A 13,597-nucleotide genomic window follows, 5' to 3' on the forward strand; every position below is an offset into this window, starting at 1 on the left:
AAGATGAACTCTTGAAGGCGTAATGTTCAGCAGGCCAACCAACCGTGGACATCCCGCAAGTTCTAACCCAGGAAACGAATGATGATCGTTGATCACTGTAAACGACTGATCTACAGTAATCGCTGATCACTGTAGATATGTACACAAATTCAAGATCAGACGAGCTGTAGCGATTATTGCTTTTAATAAACATATGCGCTCGTGGGAAAGAAAGCGCAAGTGCGATGTGAAGCCAGCATATACTCGGTACGGTACGCTTCGATGGCTTTATAGCTTCAAGAGATGCGTATACCACATACAGAGGAAAGTTGAACGTGTATTGCGTATGTTTTCAGGCTTATTCTGTGCGCCGGCATGGACCGGCATTGTCATTATTGTTTAGCGCTATCGATCGGTCCGCTTGAGTTGAGCAACGAGAATATTCTATCCGGTATCAGTATCAGAAAGTATGAGTTCGTTCGCTTTGAGTAAAACCCAGCGTTATCTGCCCAGTATATCAGCTCCATACCGACTTGGTTTCATGCCGGCCTGGTTTAAGATCTATACTGAACTGGCATGTCCGGTTTCAGATGCATGTCGAAAATGGTCTCTTTGCTAACTGCTCCATTCAACACTGGTCTGTCTGGTGCTTTCTCCACACCTTTTCGGTCCGTCCAGATTGCGATCCTTACCGGAGATGGTCTACTCGCTCGACCTGCATGTCGCATATGACTGGAATATGACCCATACCGGACTTGTCTATCCGGTTCGAACATTACGCGGCCTCATGTAAACCAGTTTATAATTCATACATGGCGGGGTATACAGGTCGAATATTTATGCTGGACCAGAAATGTGTAATAAAAACTGCTTCAATTTGATAGTGGATTCATCAATAGGTTGGATACACAGATGGGATTTCTTGTGCGTCGGTATCTGCCAGTCTCCGGACCGTAAGTAAAAGGAGGAAAGGTAGGAAGCTGATGGAGGCAGTCAATGGAACCAGCTACACGCCGGAGCGGATAAACATTGTTCTCTGGGACACTGTTCAGGCAACGATAGTCGAGAGAAATTGACATGTGTGGCATCTTTATTTTTTCACGAGGATCACAAGGCGGCCAACAGGCCTCATGATTCCTGAATAATTCCTTGTTGCAGCAAGTCACCGACCTGTTCTTAAATTCTGAAAGTGACACACCGCATGACGAATGCCGATTCTGCTGTGCAGTTCCGGCATCGATCATGTGTTGGGTGCGGGAAGTGAAAATCCGCGGTTCTCGAGCGAAGTCAAACGCTTCAGTTTACTTCAAAAGTGCTTCCATCTATCATGCCGGTCTTTCGTGGATAGGAATTTGTTTATTATTGCGAGGAATTGAAATTAGGTCAGTCCGCGAAGTCTAGTTGGATTAACAACGCTGTCACTAAACGCGGCCAATGGCACAGAAAGACTCCCTGAAGAGCTGTCGAGTTTCAAACGCGCAGTAATACGGCATACTCATTCGAATCATAACAGTGAAAACTTTGCAAAGCTCCCTTTTCTCGATCCATTCTGCTTAGCATCAGCGTACTCATCGTCACGCAAGCAAGGGAATTTGGTTTCACAATTGGCACAAAGGCAGTGCAAACTGCGCCGAGGACACAATTGAGATGTAAACGCGGAACTCGCTGGAACGACGGTAGCTTCGAAGACAAATTTTTTGAGGAGCCCGCGGAGTCTTTTATGAGGGGTAACCAAGGACTAGTAGAGATTGATATCCCAGAATTGCTGGAATTGACAGATTTGCCGTACTCTTGTAAAACGCCAATGCCCAGGATAACGTATGTAGAGTAAGAGAGGATCGTAAATGCATAACTCTGCAGCTCATCAGCGAGAGCTAAATTTAAATAAATAACAATTGAAACCAATGATTCTCCCTCTATGCTACAAAATATCACCGCTGTTCTAACCGAGCAAAATTTTACGACCAAGGCAATTCTTGAAATGAAAGCAATATGTATTCGCTACGCACGACGAAATACGTATGGTGCTTATATTAAACTAAGCGAGCAAACAAAATACTGCTGAGAAAATAGCCTACTGGCCCTAGCTTTAATGCCTGCACGGATGTCCACGTGACTCCTGGGTAATCTTTTTCGTGCTTTCGACTATTCCTCATTATGCATTATGCTTATTATGCATTTATCTAGAGTTGAATACAAAACGTATCGAATGCTGATCCCCATTTGTAGTTCTCCTCATCTTTATTGATTTGGAACGACGCTTACGTTTCCAAACTCCTACTTGTGACAATTCCTTGATAGGTGTGGCGTTTGAAAATAAGGTGCATATTTCCTAGTAGCTGCCTAAAAAAAGATCCACATAAAAAGAAACGCAGCAATCACTTACCGGTGAAATTTGACTGTGGATTACTCTTCTGTGCAGCCATTTCATCAAGGTAGGCGTCAATAAGAGTTCTTGACGCCTTGCTGGCAGTAGACATCCTGTCATTGATTTCATTCCTATGAAAGAAAACATAAAATATTACTTTTAGAACTCATCGCTAGAAATTTGATGCGTACCTCCAAATCTGAGGTTAAGTAGTTTCGCCTGTTGTGGGGATACTGATTATTTGGGTTCTAAACTATCGCGATTTTATGTATCTTGAGAGAACGCCGACATTTTGTGTTAACGCAAATAAAGCATTTCCCCTACAATTCGCTTTTCCATTCGCATTTGCGTTACTCTAATTTAGTCTGCGAAAAAGCACAAAAAACGCTATTCAAAAGCATCCATTATACAGAAGAATGCCTTACACGTAGTTGTGAATTTACCAAATCACGCGCACACTAATCTACTTTGCACCGAACATGAAGTAATTCAAGCTAATAGGCTCTCTGTATATAGGCTTCTGTCGATGTTCTAATCTGAAATACATAAAATTCGCACAACATTCTAAAACACAGATATCATGACAGCAAAGAGGTCGTCTAAACCGATTTGGTATACTGACATTCGATTTGATATGACTGAGGCCTCCCATAATTTAAAGAATTCATATAATTCGTTTCAGCCTCCCCCAAACTGTACACTACTGCTCACAGCAGAAGTCAACACGTACTAAATAGAAAACTATACTTCAGTACAATTTCTTTATGCGACAGCATTTGATGTTTTTCGTGTGAATAATGTTCTCATGCATGACTAGTTTTCTTCTTACCCCTACATTCTACTCTGCTCATATCTTTTTTATGGGAAGAGCAGACTGTCCAGTCTCAAAAATGTGGCTTTTCCCCGCCTTCTTTACCAATCTATATTCATTAACAATTTCGCGAAGCAGTTTTTAAGTGTACGAGTTCGTGTCAAAAACGAACTGATTTAATCTAATAAGAGCTGCTCAAGAAGATTGAAAAGTTTAAAGTACATAAGAAGTATGACAGTAACCGTTCGACCTATTGATCACCGACACTCCCCGTCATCCTGCATCAGCAGCTTTCTTGTTTGAGTTCGATGCTAGTTTCGACGGCGGTATTCGATTCGCGTGAAATACAATATCGCCCTTGTTGAGGGCGATTTTGACTCAGGTTAGAAGATATCAGGCAGTCCACCGTATGCAGAGCCTTTCACTATAGAGAATCCTCATCGCCTGAATCGCTTCAGTGTGTTAAAACACCACACTGTCCGCTGACACTACACTATAGCGCGCTTGATTGTCAATTTCCTGAGGAACTTTTGGAAATAACAGAGCCAGAACCTTTTTAAAAATTCAATTACTACTGGGCACGGGTAGGAAAAGTAGGATACCGTGCAAAAAAAAAAAAAAAAAGCTAATGTACCATTTAGTAATAAAAACATGAGCACTAAAAAGCAAAACAAAAAGACACCTTGTGGTTAGTAATCTTACAAGGTCTCTGTTTGAAACTTATTACCAATTCAGTATTACATTTAGGACCAAAACCAGACGTAACTGAATTTTACATTATCTTAACCATTTTAATTTGTAGGAATAAACTTTGCTGGGATGCTCGTTCATAAGGTACTTGAATCGGTTCGTAAACAGTCAGTCCTCATTAAAACAGTATTTGTTTAACTTACTGCGGACTTAACGACATCAATCGCACTTGAACTCAATGATAGTAGTATGTGAAAAAAAAAGAAAGGAATCGCGAAGAGGACTTAACGCTCTGCTGGTCAATAAAGCATTGTTTTACGAAGCTGTCCTAGCATGATTAAGTTAGGATTCCCTCCAGTAACTGTCATTGAGCTGGTTGTGGTGATAGTTCAGTTGTGTAGAATAGGCAGTCGCTCATCATAACACGACATGGGCGTTCTTTTGAAAAATATATTTCTCAAGCATTCACAACGCATTCAAAATATGTTGAACAGTGCAGCTGAAGAAAACCTTTTTACCAGTGCGCATCGTCTACGTGCATCGACTGCAGTCAGCCGGTTGTGACATCGTGGTCACGTGGCAATACGTAGTGCATCCTGGTTGCTTTTGTTCATGATATTTTTATATGGCTTCGAAGGAATCAAATAACAGACGAAACAAATTTGTAACCACGAGTACACCCTGAGTGGATATCTGCAGTCACACACAAGGATTAGAATGCTCTATCTGCCAGTAGGGAAGGAAAAGGAGATGCGAACGAGGGAACAGTATGCCGAATACACTCTTTAATGGCAAAGAAGCAGCAAGGGCATTAGGTATGAATGTTTAGGTCTTTGAAAACCTGTCCAAGAGCACCTCTGTCCAAGAGCCGTGCCAAGGAATGATTACTATCGCAACCATTATTGTGCGAGTTCATATTTGTGTTTCCTGAAGGTTTTTTATGGAGGAGACTGTTTTGATAAGCACAGATAGCAGCCAATAATGGCATGAAGTATTTTCTCTTCAGCTCGTTTAATTCCTCGACGTGTCAGAATACTGCCGAATTTTTGACCAGATCGCTACTGAGTATTTCACTTGAAATATTAAAAAACGGCCATTACAGTTTACTGAGCGAGCACAGATGCATCATGGAACTATTGTTAAGCTAACTTACCTAGTAAAATCTCCCAGCGCGCGAAAGTATTTCTGGATGTCTTGCCTTCCGGGGAATGCTATTCTGCTTAGCAGTGGCCCCTTCAAGAAACTCAGTGGTGTGATCCTCCGGGTTGTGTTCACGGCAACGGAGAGCTTCTGTAGAGTCTCGTCCAGCCACTTGCGTTTCGGGTGATCAAAGGGATAACGCTCGCCGAACACTGGTGCAACGGCATTGTTTGAAATGCTAGGCAAGATCAGCTTCTCGACGGCAATCGGTTGTCCTGCTGATTCAGATATCCGAGCGATAAGGCGGTAGCATTCATCCTGAATCGCAAGTATATATAGGTTATATAGAACATTTTGATGCCTCTGTATCATCTCGTAAATTTGATACTACAAATATGTTATTTACACAAGTATTGTTTTAGTAACCCTTGTGCGGCATCATTTTCTAAAAGCAATGAAAGATGCAAAACCGTAAAAGATCATCATTAGTATATTCGCGGTATGAGCTGCAACTAAAAATTATACTGACTTCTGATTGACTTCTTTGTGTTCTGATCCTGGAATTGTACAGGTTGTAGAGGTAATAGTAAATGTGTGATGCAATTACCAACCAGAGTAGCGTAGTCGGGAATTACGGCAGATTTGAGCAGACTATAGTCAGGAAAAAGTCCATAAATAAATAAGTGATGACAGTTAAGGTAGACGTATTCAGGATCCCGCTGCAGAAGAAGCATTTAGTTTTAACCGCTGAAGGCGACTTTAGAAGAAATGAACGATAAATTTTAAAGATATCATTATGCAGTGTTTAGTAGAAGTAGGCGGTAGGATAGTTAGTCATGATACTGGTAAACTATCTAAGCAGACGAAACACCTGATTAAGAAATGGCACAGCATGAAAACCTCTATCCCAACAAACAGGGTAGAACTGATAAAGCAAGATTTCCCGGATAATGAAATACAATACAGGGAAAATCGAGCATGCTCGAAGAAATGGCGGCACCTGAAAGAAGTGAAAGGAAAGCTGTGCATATGGAAAAATCAGGCGTATGCGGGAAATTGCAAGAATAATATGGATAAAACAGTCCAACTTGTTAACGAGTTCTACAATGATACACGCAGTAGAAAAAGTTATCAGGAACAAAATGACATTGACCGTTGTGAAGGGTACTCAGACTTTACTCCAGGAGCGAAGAACGAGGTTAGGAAAGCTTTAGTAATTCTCAAAAGGCAGAAAATAGAGAGGTGCATCTGGTAACTGTATATGTTTTGAAGGATGGGGAGAATATGGTGCCTGAAAACCTGCCAAGCCGCACACACAGTGCCTCATATGACACTGATGGTACCCCAACGCTAGAAGAATAGTAGCATTGTCTAAATCCTTAAGCAAATGGATATTAAAGACATAAACAATAATAGACAGATCGGCTAAATGTCCGTTAGGTACCGGGCAATTCATTAACGTAATCGGTAACTGAATCAGGACGACCTTATATTTCATCAAAGCAGTCGGTTCGGCTAGTTGGTGAATATTGACAATGAAAAACGGACCACACTATGACCAAAGGAGCACAATAACTGTGGTGTTGTAATAGGGTGATAAATACATTTTCCCCGCTTAATCGCTGCTGAGAGTCCAAATCGACGACCCCCCGCAGTGATCGAATGCGCTACCGAGCGCATGCCGAACACTTCAGACCGTGCTCTTGGGAACAAAGGAACGACACTGCTGATAACAAACATGAATTTATTGCCGTAATAACAACAACGCCAGCTAGCAATAAAATACCCTAATGAATCTAGGTCGGCCGACTCACCGGCAGGGCTACGGACGAAGGTTCGCCCATGCTAGGGCAGGGGATAAGTTCCGAGGCCACACAGGGTGCCCAGGCGGGAAAAATCACGCAAAGGCTTCGCCTCGCCGGAGATTGGGGGGGGGGGGGGGGGGGACACGAGGTTACGTCCGTTAACGTAAAATTCCCGATGCCGAAAACTTTGCTTTGCCCGCGTTTTACAAGACGAGGGGTGACGCTTGTGCTGCCTCGACACTGGCGCCATCTCTCGATAGTTAAACGTCAACCATCGACAATGGCGGCATCGGGTGATAGCTAGAGTAACTACCGCGGTGGAAAGCCGACTTCATGTCGGAGTCTGGCGCCCTCAACCTCACATAACCCACCCCCTTCTCCTCTAGGCCTCAGGTCATCCTCATGAATAAAGGTTTATGAATGAATGAATGACATTAAAGAGAACGACAGCCGATCGTTCACCTCGGAACACACCACCAGCAAGGATTCTATGTTGCTTCTTGTGCTCTGTTTTGATGTTTAATTGCGGTTCAGATCCGGGTGAAGTTTTTCTTTACTGTTCGGAGCTGTCGTATTGTTTTTTTCCAATGCCAGGTTTGGTTTAGGTTCACGAGGATGTTGTGGCGAGCTAGTTTGTTTAACATTGCTAAATACGGAGCAGCGCATAAACACGACCAATCCAGGAATGAACAACACAGCCGCTAATAAATATGAATCTAATATAATAATTCCTAAGACAAATAAAATCGTAAGTACAATCGCATAAGGCCATTCCATTATTTGCCGAGGTTGCGGTCATGTCGCCGCTCCCCGGCACATTCGGCCTCCCCATACGTCTAAGCATCCGATGCGCAGCAAGACACCTCGTCCTCGACTGCGGGCTGGTATCACCGTCCTTTCGGCAGGTCTGCCCGGAAATCCATCCTCCCACGCTACTGGTCGAGAAATGTCCCGACGGCCATTGTCGGCAGCAGATGGTACTAGCGGACGTATATTTCGCCTATTTTACGTTTTCGGCAAGATCACTGGCTCTCGTTTTCTTGTTGACACTGGAGCACAGGGGGGCGTCATTAAGGTTTCTTGAAAAAATCGCCGTCATAACGGAACTACCTCACGCTCCAAGCGATAAACAACTCACCCACTCGCACGTACAACCAACGATCTCCTACACTTAACCCATGATTGCGCCGCACGTTTCACAGGATTTTCTTCCTCGCCGACGCCTAGCAAGTTGTTCTCGGCGCTAACTTCCTTAGTTTCTTAACCCTCGCGGTCGACATGCACGCCCATCAATTCATCGACAATCCACTGAGCGAAAGGCGTCCCCTCCTCACTTCGACGACGAATATTTGAGCTGACGTCCCTGCTTCGCCATACGAGAAAATTCTTGCCGAATCCCCCAACATTACGAAACTGCACCTCAAAGAGTTACCGGGGAAACACTCGATCACGCACTAAACAGTGACCTCTGGACCGCCAGCTTTTTCCGGCCTTCGCTGACTGTATGGAGAAAAGATAGCTATCGCTCGCCATGACTTTAAGCACATGCTTTAACCCGGTATCGTGTGCTCTTCGTCCAGCTACTGAGTATCGCCACTCCACATGGTGCCGAAAAAAAGATGCGGGTGACTGGAGGTCATATGGAGATTACCGCGCCCTCAACGCGCCCAGCGTATCAGACCGCTATCTACTTCCTCAGATACTCGACTGCCCATCAAATCTGGGTGGGTGCACATTCTGGGGAAGGCATACCATCAAATCACTTTGCAGTCGGCTGATAATCAGAAAACGGTCATTATAACGCCATTCGGCCTCTTTCAATAGGTGAGGATGCATTTTGTGCTGTGCAATATGAGCACAGGTGTTTCAGCGAACTATAAATCAGGTTACGCGAGTCCTCGACGTTTTATTCGCTTACATTGATGATCTCTTCGCAAGATGCTCTGCATTTGAGCATGCAGTCCACTTACGCGCTCTTTTCCAACACCTTGATGACTGTGGCATCCTAATCAGCCCATGCAAATGCGTTTAAAGTGTAGAACAGACTTCTTGGCCGGCTAGTCACATCATCACCTCTCAACAATGAAGCCAATGCAATTGGAGATTTTCTACTCCTCAAGTCATCTGCGGAGCTCAGAGAATACTCGGACCTTCTGAATTTTCATATGCGCTTTTTCTTCAAGTGTGCCAAATTTGTGAAGCCTTTGACCGACTTCTGTCTGTGAAAAAAAATCCGGCTACGCACTTGAGTGTACTTATGACGCTGCAGCTACATTAGCCTCTGCTAAGAAGGTGCTCGCAGATGGAATCTTGCTCCACCCTAGATCTTTTTTTCACAAACGCTGCGGACACCTGAGGCTAAATACAGCACCTTCCCTCAAAAAAGCCTCTCGGTACGCATGATCACCAAGAATTTTCGTAACTTCCTAAAGGGATGGAATCCATGTCGTCGCAGATAAGTCCTGGGCGTTTTCCTTCCTTTAGAATCAAAACGCCTATATGGCAGCGAGATTCGCCAGCTGGGGTTTATCTCTGGGTGCTCAGTTGATCTCTGTCATGTCCATGGGCCCAAACATGCGGCTGATGATACAGTTCCCAGTGTCGATGAATGACGTCCGACTCACCAGTGGCCATTGAGTACCTAGCAGCCTCACTACGCAATAACCCAGAGATGCATCGTCTTCGCTCCTCCTCCACATCCTTGTTGCTCTCTGAATGTACGCTGCCGTTTTCTTGCACTTTGATTACGTGCGAGATATCACTACATGTTCCGCGCCCCAACGTACCTTCGGTTTTCTGTCGCGTCATTTTAGACAGAGCTCAGCATGAGCCACCTAGGTATTTATGCGAGTCAGAAGCTGCTGACATCTCGCTCCCTGTGGACAAGAATCAATGCTGATATTCGTCACTGAGCCCGAGCCTACTTTCAGTGCCAGCGTTTCAAAGTTCAGCGCCATACTGCCACGCTTACCTCTATATTTCGGGCTCCTGACACACAGTTGTCCTGCATCCACACAGACATCGTTCGACCCCTTCCGTTATCACGGGGGGCTTTTTACGATCTCACATGTGTGGATCCTTTCATTTTCTAACACGACCGTCTTGTTTCGGCTGCCCGACTGTAGTCACCACCTCCCGCGGTCGCCAGTTTTAATCGGCCCCGTTCATCGCCCTTGACAGCATGCTAGGCGTCTACCGCTTTCATACGACTGCCTACCACCCTTCGACAAATGTCATGGTGGAATCGCTTGATCATAACTGAAGGCTGCCCTTAGCACCTGTGAGCAAAGGGACCGATAATCTGACCATCTTCCCCTCGTCCTAATAGGCATTTCCTCAGTGCTGAATCTAGGTTGCTCCTCTGCTAAGCTAGTCTACGGTGGTTCTCTGCACCAGCCTGGGAAATTGTCTCCTTCCTCTGTATCCAACGCTCATTCATGATTCTGCTTCCTACCTCCGGGACCTCCGCAACGTATTTCGAGATACTGCCGTCATCTCTGCTGACCGTCACTTTATTCCGTGTTTGTCATAAATAATATGGCCTCCTGCAGCCTGTCTTCTTCCGCCCTGACCACGTCCGCCCTCCTCTTATACCAGCCAATGATGAACCATTCCGCCTGCTCCAGGTGCGCCGAATGCCTTCACGCTCGATATAAACGGTTGTGAAGACGCCGCGTCTGGTGAAAGAACTAAATTCGCCTATATTGACACTCTCTTACCAATGTGGGCAACGTCCCTCTCGTTCTGACTCAGGCAACTTTCTGTGCTGTCACATCTAAACAAGCACGCTGAACAGATCATGTGACTTCCTCTGTACATGGGGAGTGCTGTAGCGCACCTCGTGCCCCGGTTGGTCGTAAGCCACGGCACGGCGCCGGACAAGGAAGAAGTGAACAGGACGAGCGGCTGCGCGAAGAGCCGCTCCTCCTAGTTCGAACCTCAACACTGTAAGAGCTGGTGCTGCTTCATTTAGCTCCGATAATTTTCAGTGTTGTTCATGCACATTTTAGTAGCAAAAAGGCGACAAAATGCCACGACCAGCCATAGCAACGTAGCTATTCGAAGCATTTTTTTTTCGCATTCGCGTCTCGCATATGGTTGCGTATCACAATCAATGCGAGGAGAAGAAGATGTTGGAACTGGGCACCTCAGTGCGAGCAGCGCGATAAACAAAAAAATAGTTTTTGTGCTGATTTTTCATCGACCACCCAACCCTGCTCTCCTACATGGATTGCGCTAGCTGTTCCACCCCTTATACGGCCGGCGACCCGCCCGAGCACGCTCGGCATAACAGCGCTTCATTGGCCTCGTTTCAACCAGTCAACCTGCCACATTTTAGCCCAAAAGTCTTCATGCCTGGCTACTCCAAGTTGAGGCGCATTTCCACTTTCGTCGTATCAACAGGCAGGAGACCAAGCTACTCCATCTCGTCTCCTCCCTGCCTCCTGATGTCCCCGAAGAATAAGCGGACATTATCGCCTCGTCGGACACGGCTCGACCGTTTGACACGTGGACCGCAAATCAGCCTCCAAGCACAGTCGACTCCTGCAGCTTCTCAGCGCTACAGACTTTGGTGTTAACAGTCCTTCGCAGCTCCTCCGTCGTATGCGACAGCTGCTTGGAGACTCCCCCTCCGGGCCGGACATTTTACTAAGTGAGTATTTTCTCCCGCGACTTTCTCAGAATGTGATCCTCGTCTTCATGGCTCCGGTTTATGTCACTCTGGACGAGCTCTCCGAACTCGCGGACCGTGTTGCAGATTATGCAAGTTACGCCAACGTCAGCGCCGTGAGCGCTTCGCCTTCGACTACTACCACAGCCTCTCAGCTTGTGAGCAAAGAAGAGCGGCTGGATCCTTTAGCCAGGCGGCTTGAAGATCTCGCGCCCTGCCACGCCGTTCACAGCCCAGGTTCCAGTGCCACCGTAACTTCCAGGCCCCGTCGCCCTCGCCTGAACTCCACCTATCCGAAGCGAAGCAAGACTCCTCCTCCTCGGCTCTGTGTTGGTACCACCGTCTTTTCGGTAGCTTTGCCCGCAAGTCCACCCACCCGTGCTCCTTGGTGGGAAATTCTGCAACCGGCCACTAACGGCGGCAAGTGGTACTGGTGAACGAACATGCCGCTTATTTCATGTCTCGGACAGGATTACTGGTGATCGCTTCCTCGTTGACACGGGAGCATAAGTCAGTGCAACACAAGCAGCTTCGGCAGACTGCTGTCGCAAAGAATAGACCTCCCCGCTACAAGCGGTAAACAACTCTCGCATCCGCACGTACGGCCAATGGCCTCTTACATCTAACCTGGATTGCGCCGGGCGCTCTTCTGCACCGCCGATGTCTCGCAAGCTGTCCTCAGCGCCTATTTCCTCAGTTTCTTCAACCTCGCTGTCGATATGCGGGCCCATGGCCACCTCGATCTCAGCACTAAACTCTCTGTCAACGGCGTAGTGACCACCTCTTGGGCAACAGCTCTTAGAGCTCTCATCCTTGCTTCGCCGTACGGGAAAATGCTTGCCGATTTCTCTAACATCACAAAGCAGCACAGCACCTCAGATAGTCACCAGTGAAACACTCGATCACACATTACATTGTGACCTCTGGATCACCTGTGTTTGGTCATGTTAACGTCTAGCAAACACCTCGTTGTAGCTCGCCGTGAGTTTCAACACATGCTGGAGCTCAGCATTGTGCGCTCTTCCTCCAGCAACTGGGCATCGCCAATCCACATGATGCCGAAGAAGAGAAAAATCCGAGCGTCTCGAGGCCTTGTGGAGATTCTCGCGCCCTCAGTGCTCACACCTTACCGGACCGCTATTTCTTCATATACAGAACGTCTCATCGAATTTGACTGGTTGCACGGTCTTCTCTAAGACTGACTTAGTGAAGGCTTACCATCAAACCCCGTGGAGCCCGCTGATATTTCGAAGATGGTCACTACCACAAAATCCGGCCTTTTCTGTATGTGAAGATGCGTTTTGGATTGCGCAACGGTGCACGGACTTTTCAGTGAGCTACATGCGAGGCTACGCGAGGCCTCGACTTTGTTTTCACCTACATCGATGATCTCGTCGCAAACTCCTCCAAGGATGAGCACGCAGCTCAACTGCTCGCCATTTTTCAATGCCGTGATGAATACCGCCTCGTTGTGAATCCGGACAAGTGCCTTTTCGGCATCGCTATAATTGCGTTTCTAGGCCATCTTGCCACTTCACAAACTATCCGGTCTCTCGACACCAAAGTACAGGTCATTCAAGATTCTCTACCCCCTACATCACTTATCAAGCTCAGAGAATTTTTGGGCCTTCTGAACTTTCACCACCGCTTCCTGCCCAAGTGTGCCAATTTTTTGAAGCCTCTAACCGACCTTTGTTTACCAAAAACTGTCCCGTTTTGACACTTGAGTGGACAGATGACAGTGCATCTGCATTCTCTGCTGCGAAGAAGGCGCTCGCCTTCGTCTTGTCACTGATGTATCTAGCATTGCAGTCGGCGCAGTACTTCAGCAGCGCGTCTCTAGTTGGCAGCCTCTCGGTTTTTGTTCACAAAAGCTAACGCCACAAGGGGATAAATGCAGCACATTCGATTGAGAACTCACCGTGTACCTCGCCATCAAGCTTTTCCTTCACTTCCTTGTGGGTCGGAGCATTCAAATCGTCCCACATCATAAGTTCTTGACGTTTGTCTTACAACGGAATCACAGCACCTACCCGGGAAGCGAGATTCGCCAACTGTCCTTTATCTCAGAGTTTACAGTGGATCTCCGTCACATCAATGGACCGTAAAATACTGCTGCTGATGCACTTCCC

At 46.4% G+C, this 13,597-nt stretch overlaps 1 protein-coding gene across 1 annotated transcript in view; it reads right to left on the reverse strand.

Moving 5' to 3' along the window:
* LOC146209234 (cytochrome P450 2D14-like) overlaps positions 1–13,597 on the reverse strand; it is a 33,458-nt gene that overhangs the window by 12,620 nt on the left and 7,241 nt on the right. Inside the window, exons 4-5 of the mRNA XM_084587375.1 lie at positions 5,002–5,306; positions 2,366–2,478 (exon numbers count right to left, since the gene is read on the reverse strand). Of these exons, the coding sequence (XP_084443501.1) occupies positions 2,366–2,478; positions 5,002–5,306 (418 nt within the window). The remainder of the gene's footprint in view (positions 1–2,365; positions 2,479–5,001; positions 5,307–13,597) is intronic.

This window comes from Amblyomma maculatum, chromosome 1 (genome assembly GCF_055883805.1).
Source record: "Amblyomma maculatum isolate TAMU_Amacu chromosome 1, ASM5588380v1, whole genome shotgun sequence".
NCBI classification, from domain to species: domain Eukaryota; kingdom Metazoa; phylum Arthropoda; class Arachnida; order Ixodida; family Ixodidae; genus Amblyomma; species Amblyomma maculatum.